This window comes from Hyperolius riggenbachi, chromosome 2, assembly GCF_040937935.1.
Source record: "Hyperolius riggenbachi isolate aHypRig1 chromosome 2, aHypRig1.pri, whole genome shotgun sequence".
In the NCBI taxonomy this organism is placed as follows: domain Eukaryota; kingdom Metazoa; phylum Chordata; class Amphibia; order Anura; family Hyperoliidae; genus Hyperolius; species Hyperolius riggenbachi.
In genome coordinates, this window is record NC_090647.1 from 267107285 (window position 1) to 267124306 (window position 17022).

A 17022-nucleotide genomic window follows, 5' to 3' on the forward strand; every position below is an offset into this window, starting at 1 on the left:
GTACCAGGCAGGGATGCCCTTTGTCCCCTCTCATATTTGCTCTGGCCCTGGAGCCTTTCCTGTGTCACGTCAGGGGGAACACCTCAATCTCAGGATTAGCAGTAGGAGATGTGGAACATAAAATTGCTGCATACGCAGATGACCTCCTCTTCTTCCTCACCAAGCCGGTCATATCACTACCCAACTTAATGACAGAGTTTGAGCGCTTTGGCAAGCTATCTTTTTTTAAAATAAATTTTGACAAATCTGAGGCGCTTAACATTGGATTGCCAGAAGCTCAGGCCACACTAATCAAACAAAACTTCCCCTTTAAGTGGAACACCACCTCACTGAGATACCTGGGAACGAATATCACGAGCTCCCTCAGGGCTGTTTTTCACCTAAATTTCCCACAGATACTCTCAACTCTCTCAACAGACTTGCAACGTTGGGATCTACCCCACATCTCTTGGATAGGAAGAATAGCAGTTCTAAAAATGAACATTATGCCTAGACTGCTATACCTCTTCCAGACCCTCCCGATCAGAATTCCTCTCTCATTCTTGAGAAGAGCACAACAAACTTTCAATAGATATGTCTGGAAAGGAAAACCGCCCCGCCTTCGAAAAGAAATCCTATATTGCCCCAAAAGTGAAGGAGGTCTAGCACTTCCTAGTGTAGAAAGATACTATTATGCATCTTTGTTAACTAGGATTATAGATTGGAACAGACACGGTGCGTTTAAGCAGTGGGTGAATCTGGAGAAAAACCTCTCTCCGTGTTATCTCACAGAGTTAGTCTGGTTGCACCAAAAACCCGATCTGGAGTGGAGGCTTCCTCCGCTGCCATACATCACCTTAAACACGTTCCATAAAGCGAACATTACCTGCTCCCTTGCCCCTGACCCGTCTCCACTACTCCCACTCACAGATAATCCTCATATAGGACAGGAGGGGCTGGGACATAACAGAACTAACAGAACTATCAGGGAAGGAACTAAAAAACTGAAATTTGCCGACATGTGTTCATCGGGACAATGGGCAACGTTAGCAGAAATCAGACAAAAGCCACAGGCTGCTGAAACCAGATGGTGGGAATACTTTCAATTTAGACATTATTTAATGCGGCATAACGTAAACCCTGCAAAGCTAAGACAGAAATCGGACTTTGAAGATTTATGCAAGCAGCAAAACGTTGTCCAGAATATACGAGATAATAACCTTCCTAAACATACCAAATCTGCCCTTCCTCCATGCCTGGGAAACAGACCTGGGAACATCTTTCACACCTCATCAAAAGACCAGGATGTGTATATTCGCCCATAAATCCTCAAGGACCACCGGCATGCAGGAGATGAACTACAAAATTCTATCACAGTGGTATTTTACCCCACTTAAACTTAACAGAATTTACCCTGATACCTCAGATAGGTGTTGGAGATGTGGCCATGCTACAGGCTCTTTATTACATATTTTGTGGGCCTGCCCCTTACTTGCAGAATACTGGAAGTTGGTGGAAAGACTAGTGAAATCGGTCACAGATAGAAATGCCCCTTTTACCCCGGAGTTCTATCTCCTGCATCTCAGCGACTGGACTATGAAACAGTACAAACGTTCTGTGGTGAAACATATTTTAAACGCTGCAAAACGACTGATTGTACGGCGATGGAAACAGGTGGTGGTCCCGGGCATGGAGGAACTGGTAAAAGAAATAGATGAGACACAATATATGGAAGAGCTTTCCTATACCGCGTTTGATAAATATGAGACATACAAAAAAACTTGGACATTCTGGACACACTTCAGACATTCTGAAGACTTCAGTAAAGTCCTTCAAGAACAGTAATCAATTAAGAACCATACAGTAAATAGGAACCTGGAGATAACATAGACCCATGACTTTTATTGTGTATATTCTGGGCTCAAAGTACGCATCAGGCCTAGTGTTACTTAAATGTATGTAGCTCCTGAGACTGCGTCCAGAGGAAAAGGGGGGGAGGTAGGGGAGGGGGAGTTTTAACAGGGGGAGAAAACCTGGGTATGTGCATGGCCTTGAGTTCAGTAGACCTGTTCTTGGTCTACTCTTACGATAACCCAGACATCTGATAAGCTCAAGGGAGACTAACTAAGGGTGCTACAGATATCTCTTATGGTATTGACGTACTGTATAGTTTAGTAACATGTATACATGATATGCAAACCTATGTACAATGCGTGTCTGGACTGTATCTTCTTATGAGTATGTTCTCTCAATGTGCCATGTTCGTGCCTCTGCATAAATAAAGAATATATAAAAAAAAAAAAGGTGGACGAATGGCCATCAAATAAACAACGAGAATTCTTGGTGCGAATCACTGATGCATCTTGGCAGATGTGTTATGACGATTAGCGTTCATTATTATTGTTATTATTATTATTGATGTTCAACAGATAATGATTAATGCAGCATAGATGTAACACATTACATTGAGAAAAATGGGAACAGATGTTCAACTTTAATGGGTATTCAAGGTGACCTGGTGAGATAGGCATGTGTATGTACATTGCCAAACATACACATAACTATGCTGTCTTACTTTTCTTCTTTTTCTGCCTGAAGTAGTTAAAGATCAGCTATGCAAGTGACCGTTTCTCTCCAGTAGGGACCCAGTTCACTATAGTGTAATGCTCACTGATCAGGGATTACAGCCATAACACTCTTTTCTAGCAGAGAACAGCTTCTGAGAGCAGGGAATAGATACAAAAGTCAATAGTTCATATATTTTAGCTTTTGGGACAGTCATGTGATACAAAAGTGCATTAACCCTCCTGGCGGTTTGCAAAACATCCGCCAGGGGGCAGCAAACTCTTTTTTTAATTTTTTTTTTTTTTCTTTTCATGTAGCGAGTCAAAGTCTCGCTACATGATAGCCGCAGCTCAGCGGCATCCCCCCAGCACCTCCGATCGCCTCCGGCGATCGGAGATCAGGAGATCCCGTTCAAAGAACGGGATCTCCTGGAGGGCTTCCCCCGTCGCCATGGCGACGGGCGGCATGACGTCACCGACGTCATCGACGTCGTGACGTCATTGGGAGTCCCGGCCTACCCCTTAGCGCTGCCTGGCACTGATTGGCCAGGCAGCGCACGGGGTCTGGGGGGGGGGGGGCCGGCGCGGCGAGCGGAGGCACCTAATCGGTGCGGAGCGGCGGCGATCAGACTGCACACGCAGCTAGCAAAGTGCTAGCTGCGTGTTGCAAAACAAAAAGTGAACAAATCGGCCCAGCAGGGCCTGAGAAATCCCCCTGCGCGGCATAGCCCGTGCTCAGCACGGGCTTACCGCCAGGGAGGTTAAACATCCTTTTCTTAGCTGACTATATGATCCTGAAAAAGTCATTTTTAGGAGTAGGATGATGTATACCTTTGTTTATTTCATCAGTTTATTTTCACCTTGGGTTTCCTTTAAAGACAAACCGTAACCCAGAATTGAACTTCATCCCAATCAGTAGCTGATACCCCCTTTCCCATGAGAAATCTATTCCTTTTATCAAACAGATCATCTGGGAAATCTGTATGGCTGTATGGCTGATATTGTGGTGAAACCCCTCCCACAGTGTGGTGTCAGGACCATGGTTCTGTCCATACACATACAATCGATTCTGGACTCAACCCTTGCACGAATAATCTTCTACATTTATTGTAATAATATGCGGTTATACAGCAAACAGAGAGCACAACGTTTCGGGCTACATGCCCTTTCTCAAGTGCCTAACCATCTGAATACACATAGACCTTCATATAGACACACACACATTAACACACCCCTCCAAAGCCTTAGGGGGCGGGCACAAAACCTTTCCCAAAACATTAACCCTTACTCCTGAAAGGACAGCCAATAATCATAAGAAGCACTTCAAACTAAAGTCCTCGTTAAGGCCACTGGGGGATTGCGTCACCAACCTGTCCATCCACCAAGCCTCTCGCCTGAGTAGCGCCGTCCTAAATTCCCTGCCTTAATGGTGCTGAACCACCTCGAGTACCTGCCATCGAAGCTGGCTCACACCATGATTAAACTCAGCGAAATGGCGTGCGAGGGGGTATTCCCGTTTTTTCTCCTCGTCCTTTTTCTTTTTACACACTTCTGGGTGACGTATATTGCTTTTGTGCTCGTTGAGTCTAGTTTTAATGTCCCTTGAGGTCTGGCCAACATAGGACAGACCGCAAGGGCATTTGATGAGGTACACAACACCCGTCGAATCACAAGTGGCGAAATCCCTAATGGGAACCGGCTTAACCAATCTAGTACTTTGTACATTGGGGCCCCTTATAATGCCATTACAATGGTGGAAATTAAGGCATGGAAAGGTCCCCTTTCTAGGGGTACCCAAGAAAACCTGGCAGGATAATTTAGATCTCCCGATATCCGCCCTAACCAATTGGTCTTTAATGGACTTACCCTTGCGGTAGACGAACCTAGGAGGTGCTCGGCAGATCTGGGCAAGCTGAGGATCCGCCTCCACCAGTGGCCAAAACTGAAGGACAGTGTCCCGCAGAATCGAGGACTCCCTACAAAATGTCGTAATAAAATTTATATTGGTGTCATTATCCTCCTTATGTACACCATAAGTTCTCAGCGCTTCCCTGTTAATAGCTCCCACCTCTACAGCTAACTCCTCACATCTTCTTTGATCATACCCTCTTGTCACAAAATCCTGAGTAAGAAGCTCACCCTGCTTCCAATAAAACGTATCATCAGACGTGATATGCTTTAACCGGATATATTAGCTCTTGGGGAGACCATTAATCAATGGTTTCGGGTGGCAACTGCTAGCCAATAAGAAGCCATTTTTATTGGTAGTCTTGCGGTATAAATCGGTCTCAAACCCGTCGCTTTTCCTTCTAATTTCTACATCAAGGAAATGAAGCGTCTGCATACTGTACTCCATCTTAAATTTAAGAGTGAGATGTTTCCCATTAATCTCTTGGAAAAACAAGCCAAGCTCCTCCTCAGATCCTGTCCATCCAAAGAACAGGTCGTCTAAATCTGCAGTACCTTCGGATGCTCCCGGTTGCCTCATCACCCAAAAAATGGATGTCGTCAAAATCGGACATAACTACATTTGCCACCGTAGGGGCATAAGGGGCTCCCATTGGCACACCGAGGGTCTGCAGATAATGTTCATCTCCAAACCTAAAATAGGAATGGGAGAGTCTAAATTCAAGGATCGACATGATAAACAAAAGCATCTCATTTGATACACGATTATCAACCATAAGTTTATTCTTAACTGATGTTAAAGCTTCCTCATGGATTATATTATTGTACAGATTAACCATGTCCATGCTTACGAGGTATTTAATCTCCCTAAAATCCATCTCACCTAATGGTATTAAGAAAATGTGTAGTATCTTTCAGACATCGATCATTCGATCTCACAATCTGTTGTAACCAAACATCAACATAGATGCCCAGGGGTTCTAATAGGTAGTCAACAGCTGACACTATTGGTCGTCCAGGGGGGTGACCATGGTTCTGACAGTTTCCTGTCCGTGAACCTCATTGCATTGTGGGAAATAGCTGTTACAGCTGATACAACTGCCAAAAAAAGCAAGCATCATCTACTTCCACTGACATCACCTGCCAGCAGTAAAAATGTCACCATCTGATAAATGTCAGAATGTAAATCAGAGGGAGGAAAGATTTTACAATGGGCAAACACTGACTAAATCATTTATACATAATTATTGTAAAAATTAAGCACTTTTGTTCATCACATTATTTTCACTGGAGTTAAGGTGGCCACTAACGGCCCAATTTCTAGCGAAAAATCGTTCGAGCGATTAGAAATTCTGATCGGATTGGTTGTAAATAATCTCCATTGGTGGACACAATCAATTATGAACGAGTGAAAAAAATGTCGCCCGAATGAATTTTCGTCGAACCAAAATTTGGATTTTCTTGTTGGTTGCGATAGATAGGAAGTAAAGATTGGTTCGTTGATGGTGTAGTGAGCGATTTATTACAATATTTCACTTCCGATCAGAATTTCTGATCGCTCGAATGATTTTTCGCTAGAAATTGGACCGTTAGTGGCCAGCTTTACTCTTTAAGTGGAGTCAGAAGAAGGGAACCTCTCTTCAGTGTGATTATGATGCAATTACAAAACAAATCCTCCTTGAGTTAAGTTTATGACTGTGGGGTAGACATGAAGAGGACATTATATATTTGTGATTGGATCATCACTATCAAGGTTTGGACATGCACAATTCCATTGTAGAAAAGTAAAACAGTCCTAAAAATGTTCTCAAAGATGAACAGAGGAGAGAGTTAGCATTTTATTACAAAATAAGTAATCGTACCACATTCAAAATTACAGTGATGAACTGGCAGTATGCCTAACATCCGTTTCATTGCTGAATCTATTTTAAAGCCATTTGACAGCTTAGAAGGAAACTCATTATATTTCAAAGCAACATTACTAAATACGAGCTCCAGTTCCATGCTTCTAAATTCATTTTATTGCCATCCAGCTTATTGTGTCTCTTTTGAATATTCCAGCATTTAAAATATTGCTAAGCGATGTACTCTAAAGTTTAAAAATATGACACTTATATTTAGACCTTCTTCAGGATCTAACCAGGTTGGAATAAGACCTGTAATGTTTCAGAAAATACGGTTTTGTCAATTTACAATACCTTATGTCAGTTTGCACTCTTGACATGAGGCTGAAATATGATTTTATATACCGGTAATCAGTATAATCCAGTGTTCTTTATCGTAAAATAAAGGAAAAAGTATACAATTCATGTATTAAAGTTAGTGGTTTATTATACTAAAGGATAATTTGGAACTGGCCTAACCAAAATTGGCAGGAAGTGCTCTTGATTGGCCTAATTCTAAGCTGCGTGCAATTACCATTACATTTGCATGGAAGTCAGAATATGTTGCATCTCTTTGACCATATCTAGGAGGAAGCATGGCTTAACACACACAAATGAACTTTGTGCTGAGGAATACTGTTACTCAGAATGAATGACCTACTTCCTTCAGGTAGCTGGGTCTGCAGGAGCCCTTTGTGCTGTATGTCCAGGTCAGAATATGCTACATAAATTAGAAGAAAAGAGGCTGATCCATGAAACTCATCAGTCTTGTAGGGTCAGCAAGTAACTTCTCTGTGATTTCAGCTTGGCTGCTGCTGTTCAGTTATTGGTTTTGCAGTCCTATGTACTTTAAAACCACTTCCAATTTTAGATGGTGAACTTAAAAGTAATGTGACTTTGTTAACCTAGCTAAGTAACAATGTTTAGACTTATTATAGCTACCGGCCTCATTTGTCAAGTTGACATAAACTGATCTTCACATTTATTGACTGTATTCAAGAGCGCAAGAGAGTATAAAACTTGCCACTGTGTGCCAAGAGTGGGAAGATTGTGTCAGAAATGATCATAGTCTTCTTGATGCAAGGAGGAGGTGGGTAATTTGGGCTAACAAATGTCAGTTTGGACAGCACAATGTCAGCAGAGCTTTCTAGTCAGTGACCTTCCAGTCATAGGTTTATTTTTATTTTTTTGTCTGCCTACCTTCTCTCTATATGAAGCACTGCTCAGAGGGCAATGACAGCATGGAATTGCTGCACATTTTTTTGATCACAGCAGCCTCATAACCAGGGTTCAAGTGCACGTACATGTGTTCTCCCACTTTGCGGATGCATGTGCACTTTGGCGCAATAGTTGTACTTTTATAAATACCCTATTTGCACTAAAGGGGCACAAATAGGACGTTTATAAAGTCCCATTTTTCAGGAAGTGGTTAAAAATCATTATGAGCTCACTAAGGAGTCTCTTGCCGCCTGCTTCATTTTTTCAAAGCAAAGTTACACCAGAATTGGAAGTCAGAGATTTCCGGGCACACAATTTGGGGCACACAATTGGGAGACCCAACAAAACAGGATTTTAGAATCAGTTTGGCATTCTTTGAAAATGAATTTCAGCTTCACTTTCTCAAACTTAAGTAGGCGGTCCTCCACTTCCAAACAACCTCATGAAATGGAGACAGTTTGTAGGCTGAGTTATGTATTATACATACTGGCAGGGCCGAGGCAGAGGCTGGACAGGCTCCAGCCTCGGGGCGGGGCAGTGTGAGGGCGCATTTCTGTGTGCTCTCTCCCTGGCTGCATGCTGCCTCGCTTTGCTTTGTACTCTTCCTGGTCGCCCACCCGCCTAACGACTTCCTCTCCGATCTCTCCCACCCGCTTGGCGCTGTGAAGTAACCATTCCCCGTCCCCTATTTTCCGCGCCAGCCCCCTAGAGCACACTGCCTGCCCCACAATAGCCGCGCTGTCATCAGCGTGATGACAGGCACGGCTATAGCATAGTGTTGCTAGGCAACAGCAGGAAGCCAGCGTCTGATGTAAGGGAAGTGATGCCGGCTTCCTGCAGAGTTGCCTGTTTGCAACCCTCGCTGCGTGTGAGCTTGAGCTGTAGCTGTTCTGGATGGGGGAGGGACACCCTGATAGCTCTATTAGATGACAATAAACCTCATGCCTTTGGATGTCTGCAGGGGGAGAGGGACCCAGCTGTCATGTGGTTGCTGGAATGAAGCAGGTATGGAAGGAAGGGGGGAGGGGGTTGAAAAAGAGAATGAGTGTGTATGTGTACAGTGTGTGTGTGTCTGTATGTCTAAATGTGTGTATGTGTGCACTTTATCTGTGTGTGCACTGTATGTGTGTCTGTGTGTGTATTGTGTCTGTGTGTGTATTGTGTATTGTGTCTGTGTGTGTATTGTGTGTGTGTGTGTATGTACTGTATCTGTACTGTATGTGTGTGCGCTGTGTGTGTGTGTGTACTGTGTGTATGTGTGTGTAGTCTGTATATATATATGTGTGTGTGTGTGTGTGTACTGTATCTGTACTGTCTGTGTGTAGTGTGTGTATGTACTGTATCTGTACTGTATATGTGTGTAGTCTGTATGTGTGTGTACTGTATCTGTACTGTCTGTATGTATATGTGTGTGTGTACTGTGTGTGTGTGCACTGTGTGTCTCTGTGTACTGTGTGTGTACTGTATCTGTGTGTGTACTGTGTGTATGTGTGTGTACTGTATCTATGTGGGTGTACTGTATGGGTGTGTACTGTGTGTGTGTGTACTGTGTATGTGTGTGTACTGTATCTATTTGTGTGTCCTGTATGTGTACTGTGTGTGTGTGTGTGTGCATTGTGTGTGAGGGGCTGAGATAGAGTGCCTGCTCATCTAATAGCGTGTATGTATATAATAAATATTGCAAGGTCTATGGCCGTTATGATGTGGGGAGTGCAAGGTCGGTATGCAATATGATATGATAGCATATTGATTGATCTATCGGCGTATGTGTATATGTATGTATCCTGTATACACTGTTCTCTGTGGAATGCAAAATGATTAGTGTGTGTGAGTTAGGTTGGTAGGATTCATATATAGTTATGGATGGGATAAGTGTTATGTAAATCTGAGTGGCAATGGTTGGGGGGGGGGGGGGGGGCGCATTTCGCAATCTCTGCCTCTGTTGCTGGAGTACCTTGTCCCGGCCCTGCATACTGGTATGTGTGAATAAATGATTTACTTTTTTTTTTTTTTTTTAAGGGGGGGGGGGGGGTTAGTGTGCCTCAAGCAACTTACAGTTTAGGCAATATTGTAACATGTTACAACAAAAATAAGTAATAATAAAAGTACACTACATTTTGTACATGAAGACAGCCTTGTAATTATAAGACATTTGTAACTTGTGTGTTTGTAAGTAGGTCACCCTATGTACTGTCTGTATTCATTGATGTAGGGTAAATTGTATAAATGAACTCTGTTAGGGCTGGTTCAGACGGACGCTTGCGGAGCGTTTACCACCAACGTTCGGGGCTTAGCGTTAAACGCTCCCATTCAAGTGAATGGGAGCGTTTGTACCAAGCTTTTACGCGCGTTTACACGAACGCGGCGTTCGGGTCCCGATTTTCCCTGGCGTTCAAGGAGCCCCTGGAAGCTACATGTAGCTTCCAGGGGTGGTTAACCATGTCGGGTAACGTCCCCCTAGGGGAAGAAAAAACGCGACCGCATCCGAACGCAACGCGAACGCTGCTGAAAGCCCGAACGCATCGCCGCCGTGACGCCAACAAACGCGACGCCTCTGAACGTCCGTCTGAACCAGCCCTGAATTGATCTGTCTTCTGAAACAGTGTATTGACCTATATAACTATTGGCTAGCATCAAACATTACTGAATTCAAAAGCTCTGTAGGACAGCCAGGCAACTGGTAGTGTTTAAAGGAAAATAAGTATGGCAGTATGCATATCCTTTTCCTTAGAAAGGCAGCATATAAAATTAGTTGTGAAAATTGATTATTTTTATTGTCTGTTTCCTCTTAAAGGGCTTGAAGCCAATGGACCACAATGGACTGTCTGACCCATATGTTAAATTACACTTACTTCCAGGTGCTAGCAAGGTGAGTTGACTCTCATATATTTTGATACAAGAGACTCTTCCCAAAATAAAGTTAATGTTTTAACTTTAATTAATTCATCACATAGTTAAGAAAAATATAATAATTACAAATAACCTGTCTTCTTCTTCTTTCTGCTTAGACTGCTTCAAATTGAATTCATAAAACATACATTTTCAAGACACTGCAAAATAAAATCATTATCTTGTGTAGTGCATACTCTACTTTGTACATATGCTAAATAACATATAAGATCACTACACAGGCCAGTTTGTGACTGAATACTAATCTTGTTCAACTTCAGTCTGCAGTTCTCCTCTTTTTGGGGGATATTAGCCCATCGTAACACTTAACCTTCTTGGCGGTAACACCGAACGTAGTTGGGGGTAAGCCGCGCAGGAGGTTTTCTCAGACCCTGCTGGGCCGATCTGCGTAATTTTTTTTTTTTGCTGAACGCAGCTAGCACTTTGCTAGCTGCGTCAGCATACCGATCGCTACCGCCCCGCGCCGATTCGCTGCTATCCGTGCCGCCGAAGAGCCCCCCCCCCCCCCCCTAGACCCCTGCGCTGCCTGGCCTATCAGCGCCAGGCAGCGCTAAGGGGTGGATCGGGTCTCCCTTAGACGTCACGACGTCCATGACGTCGGTGACGTCATCCCACCCCGTCGCCATGGCGACGGGGGAAGCCCTCCAGGAAGTCCCGTTCTTTGAACGGGATTTCCTGATCGCCTATCGCCGGAGGCGATCGGAGGGGCTGGGGGGATGCCGCTGAGCAGCGGCTCTCATGTAGCGAGCCCTAGGCTCACTACATGATTTAAAAAAAAAAAAAAACGGCAGCGCTGCCCCCTGGCGGTTTTTAATAGACCGCCAGGAGGATTAACAGCATGGGGTTAAGGATACCCAGAATTCCCCTCTCACTTTTCCACAGGTTCAAAACACATAGTAAAACTTAATGCATCCCTTTGCACCCCTCCTGCTTCACTGGATTTACTGCAATTATATATTCATTTCACAGGGAAAAGAAATCTACACTTGCACAGGGATGAGGTCTGTGTACTGTACACACAGCTGGAAGTAGTCACTCTCATTTTAAACTCCTGTTGTTCCACCTGCAGGGAGTAACTTTTGATTGTGGGTGAATTGTGTAGTACCTCAGGATTCCCTTTATAAGGGCTTGCCAGAATATTTTTTAAGCTATCCTGATTGCTGTTGAACTGTGGACACTCCTGTACTCATTTTCTGATTCTGATCTGTTGGCCTGATTTCCTTGCCTCTAAATGCCTGATTAATGTGGTTGTAACCTTTTGATTTCTATGTTATGACCTTGCTATTGTCTGCTCATCCTGCACTGTGCTTCTTGTATAGTTGCCTTGGTGCTTGTGCTTAGTCAGGTTCATGTTGATTGCTGGTTATTGTTACTGTGGAGTCTGCTGGTTATTGTGGTTTTGCTTATGTTTGCTGTATTTTCACTTCTAAACAGAGCATTGATCAACTTTTGGTGTCTAAGCTTCAGTATCTTGCTGCAGATGTGATCATCTGTGTACTTTCCTTTTCCAGTGTTATGAACAAGGGGATCCCCCTATCTCTGGTGCCCATACCCCAAACCTGTGGGAGTGGGTCATGGAGGATGTCATATGGTGGATTCTGCAAGCCCTCTTTAATATGCCCCCCCTTATCCACCCCCTAGATGGAGTGAGTATAGCTATATGTAAGCCATCTTAGCATGAAAAATGTTAGAACCATGAGCAGTCTGTCATCTAGGAATATATGTGCAACTCTTTGGTCCAGAAATGTAGAAAATGTAAGAAGACTGAGGATGCTGCATTTTCAGGCGTTGGGATATGTTTAATGCGGCCTCGAGGGAAAGAGCCACGCAGCTACCATTAGATTGTTGGCAGCAAAGCTGTAGATGAGAGAGCTGATGTTAAAAGGGGAATTTAATTTGCGTTCCGTACAGTTCTCTGACAGTAAAGTTTGAACTCCTAATTTCAGTTTGAACGTAGCCTCATGGTGTGGTTTTGATGAATGCCAGACATTTTGTAGATGCATAGAAATTTGGCAGAAAATTGAAGTCTAAGAAATATTTTCTTTTACATATGGTCCCACTCCTAATACAGTAGGTATGAGTTTGGAGCAGATTTTTAAATATAGTTCTGTATACAATGTCAACATTTCAACCACAGAATAAGAACAAATCTTTTATAGATAAAGTAAAAAAATCTTGTGTAGCAAAATGGAAAGCTCCTTTGGATGAGGAAGTCATGGTAAAAATATATTAATTATGAACTATAGAGTATGCAAAAAAAGGGGTGATAATGATAAAAACCCACCATTAAAGGTGGACAGATTCTAGTAATAACCACTTAAAGTGGGCTAGTCTGCCCCATAAAATACCTTACAAGGAAAGTAAAGCTGCATCTCAGCTGCCTACTATACCTAAAACAATGCCTCTTTCTTATGTGGATTATGCTCAGTGGCCCCCTCTGTCCTCTGCATGACTACTCTGCAGTCCTGTGCTGTGCATACACAATGGTGACATAATTCAGGATACATAAGGAATGCCAGGTGTGAGGATCCGCTTATCTGCCTGCGCAGGCAAGCAGCCTTTTGACCACTGTTCAGGTCTGCATTCTGCAGGTCTCTGGAAGACTTTTTGTCAGTATTGCAGCTTGCTGCTGAGGAGTTTGCATACACTCGTTATGCAAATCCCCTACCTGCTTCCTTTGATGACTGGCAATATAAAGAGCTGTGTTTCCCAGAGTCCTTTGCTGGTCATAAGGGTTAGTTCCTGTGAAACACTCTTGGAGTGTCAGCCTTGCTCATTGTGTAAAGATTAGCTTAGAGTAATTCCTGGGACTGCACTAGGCAGGTTCCCTAGTGCAGTTAGGATTGCATATCTGTTTGTTTGTCTGTTGCGATTGTCCTGTCCCAGCGGTGGTTGACAGGAAGTCGTTCTGATCTTTGTTCTTGGAGTATAGCTGGAGCAGCGGTTGCTACCAGCTATCTCATCTGATCTGTCTTGCCAGGATCGCACTCGCCTTGCACTAGTGCTGTGGATCCGTCTGATCTCCATCTCGCTTTCTAAACTTGGATCGCACTCGCCTTGCGCTAGTGCGGTGGATTCTTCTGGTCTGCTACTCTCCTGCTATACTTGGATCGCACTCGCCTTGCGCTAGTGCTGTGGATCCTTCTGTTCTGTCTGCCTGGATCGCACTAGCCTCTTACGCTAGTGCTGTGGATCCTATCTCTCGCTTATTCCTGTTTTCGTGTATCTGTCTTGTCTGCTACGAACGCTTGCTGGAGACTCGGTGAGGTAACCGTTAAGCAAGCGCTCGCGTCCTCTGTTTCATGTTTGTCTGTCGGTGGTTAGTTAGGCGTGCTTGTCTCTGTTGTGCTTATCACGTGGAGACCGCGCATAAACGCGTGCACTGTTGCGAATGAGTGCGGTGTTCGCGTTTAGTTAGCGTTTGTTGTTTTCCTTGTCTCCTTATTGTATTATTTGCTGTGCCTTTGCTACTCTCGTGCTCTGCCTTGCTGTAACCTTGTGTCACCTCTGGCAATCGCCTCTCTCGCGATTGCGTTCCTACTTCATATCTGCTGTTGTGTATGCACAGTCGCGGGTTGGCGACTAGTTTGGTGCACACACATACAATCTATCCCTGTGTTCATTTTCCTCCACAATCGCTTCTCTTGCGATTGTGTTCTCACTTGGTTTCTTCTGTTGTGTGTCCACCGCCGCAGGTTGGCGGCTGCTAGATTGGTGAACATACATACATTCCTCATCTGTGCTTATTCGGTCTTGTGTCGCTGTTAGCAATCGCCATCTCTGGCGATTGCCTTCTCACTTTGTCTTCATGGTTGTGTGTTCATCGTCGCAGGGTGGCGACTAGTTTGGTGGACACACATACCCTCTGTCGCTTTGATCTCTCTCTTTCAGGGCTATCTTGCCCTGCGATTCTTCCCTTCGTGCAATTCCTGTCTGGCGTGTGTGGCAGGGCAGAGGAGCTGTTCCTCTGCACTCCACAGCTCCATCTGCCGACAGGAATTTCCCTCTACAGGTGCATTGCACCTTTTGCTGGGTTCCCTCAAATTACACGCTTGTGGAGGATTTCTGCAGTGTCAGCGCACGTCTTGTGCGCTGATCACGGAGAGAATTCCACAATCGTTACACCAGGTTTTTAGAGTACTTCCACCCTCCCTTACAAATCAGCGAGCATGGGAGCGCACCATGCCAGGAGAGAAGGAAGGTGGCTGTGTCTTCATAGAGAAGGAGAGTGTCGGGGGACACATCCTGGATGCAAGGCCGTTTCAGCAATAATTAGACACCTGGAGGAAAGATCTATACCTTATTTATCAACCTATATTTAACAGCATTCTTTTAGGCCAACGGATAGACAATTCAAATATACTGCGCATAAGGCGCCAGCTCAGTCTGGCATCATCGTGCAGCAAAGATAGGTGGTGTGCTGCAAACAAGGTAAAATAAAAACAACAAATAATTTGTAGAAAACTTTTTCAGGAGAAGAAATAAAAAGAAAAGAAATATCTATTCAGAAAAAAAAAATGAAGGGAAATATGAAAGGTTTTTTTTTAATTAAAATGTTGGAAGGCTTTTATTTATAATACGAAGACAAATGTGAAACATCCAGGAAGCTGAATAAGAAGACTGGCATCAAAATCACAATGTATTGTAGAGCAAAGAGGCATATCAATAAAGTACATACAAGATAAAAAAAAGTAATTTGTGTACAGGTGACAAACAGCTGCAAACATGTTTGTGACCCAATATTTCAGTCAGTGACTGGACAAGTCGGTGACAAGCATGGCTACAGGAAAGTATGATTACTGATAAAACCAGAGTGGTGAGCAGCCATGACAATATGGAAGGAGTCTGACCAAGCAGCAAAAGCATAGGTAGCATGAGTGAAAGAGAGAATAGGAAAAGGGGAAATAGGGGAAAAGAGAGAGGAAAGGAGGGAAGAGGAGAGTGAAAAAAAGGGTCAGGTGGTGGGGGAACCTACGTTCAAAACTGGAATATATAGGCAACTAGAAGTGTCAGTATCCATTTATACATAACAGTCTTATATTCAGAGCCTTTGAACTCTAACCATGAGGTCCAGATCAAGATACATTTGTCAGTTTTATCCTGAGAGGCCAGGATGAACTCTTCCAATTCAGAAATCCTGTTCACCTGATGAGCTTTCTGCTCACTTCCCTATCACAGTCAACCGGATAAAAAACATTTATCATGTACATTTCCCCCCTGCTTTGTGAGAATGTTGTTTAAATATGTTACGAATTTATAGAATGACATGTTTTCAAATGCATTTTATGTATTAATTAGTTTTCCCTTTTCTTAAACCTAAAACTCATAAGAAAAAGATGGTAACAGGCGATCACAGAAATGTAAATGCATTCTAAGGCTATTTATTTTAAACTGAAACAGCCATCTCTAAACGGGGTGGGTCTTTCAGCATAATTAATAAACAAGTTACAATGCATTTTTCTTCAGACAGTTGTCAGTACAAGCATTCAGACATGTAACTAGAACAGTTAGGCCTCTTTTCCACATTCATCAGCTGCTCCCGTCCACTGGTCAGACGCTTGCTAGCGCTCCTCAGCACAGATAATAGACAGATTGTACATCCACGTAGCTGCATCTGACCTTGGCAGTTTCCGTGCTCAGATGCGACATGAGAGGGTTTTTCAACACCGAGTAATGGCACCACGTGTCAAGCATGACACGTGGTGTTACAGTACACTGCCATTCCGCTGCATGTAATTGCAGCTGAATGTCGCTTGCAGACAGCTGCTGGCTGGATGAACTGCTCAAAAAACTAGAGTAGTTCAGCCTTTCGTGAGAAAAAGGCCTTAGTATTACACTCACATTCTGTTGGTGCTATGGTAACACAAATAGTTTTTTCCTAGTCAAGATAATCTTCACTTAAGGCGTGTACACGCACCATACTTTTTCAAATGACGAGTCCGTCAGACCCTCCCGCAGGGTGGTTGTTCTGCCGACATTTGCACGTGAGTACAAGTTGTTGGCAGACTGATAACACTGTTTTTAGTCTGCCAACAGCTTGTACTCACGTGCAACTGTCGACAGAATGACGAACCCATTGTTTGAAAAAGTAAGGCGTGTGTACGCGCCTTTATATATAGATCTAATTTCATTTAAGACAGACTTTTTTGTGTCTAAAGTAATCCACCTCTGCAAGTACATTTCTAAGTATTCGTTCACCTCATTTGAACTGATGAAACCATCTGATTAGTGGTGACATTTTAAAGCGTAATAAAAGAAAATCTATGGTAGAAGCTACATTATTTTCCTTTGCGTGCACTAACAGACCTTCTACAACATATACATATCCTGACAGACTTATGTGGGGCTCACAGGCATCCAGATAACACCACGCTCAGGAAATCAGCCCCTGGAGTAAATAATATAACAGAGACAAATGAAATGTGTTTTCCTTTCCGCTTGTAGCTTTGGGATTCCAGGACTGGATATATTAGTTGTAAACATCAGGACACAAAGTCCCCATCAGGGTCACAAACAATAATAAAAATCAGACAGCTATTTTATTTCTTTTCTCACACTAA

The 17022-nt window shown here is 43.5% G+C and overlaps 1 protein-coding gene across 3 annotated transcripts in view; it reads left to right on the plus strand.

Annotated features, from left to right (window-relative positions):
• The window catches only part of DOC2B (double C2 domain beta), a 704601-nt gene that overhangs the window by 354665 nt on the left and 332914 nt on the right, over positions 1-17022 (plus strand). For all 3 annotated transcript variants that reach the window (XM_068268615.1, XM_068268616.1, XM_068268617.1), the window contains one exon: positions 10347-10421. In XM_068268615.1, coding sequence (XP_068124716.1) covers positions 10347-10421 — 75 coding nt within the window. The remainder of the gene's footprint in view (positions 1-10346; positions 10422-17022) is intronic.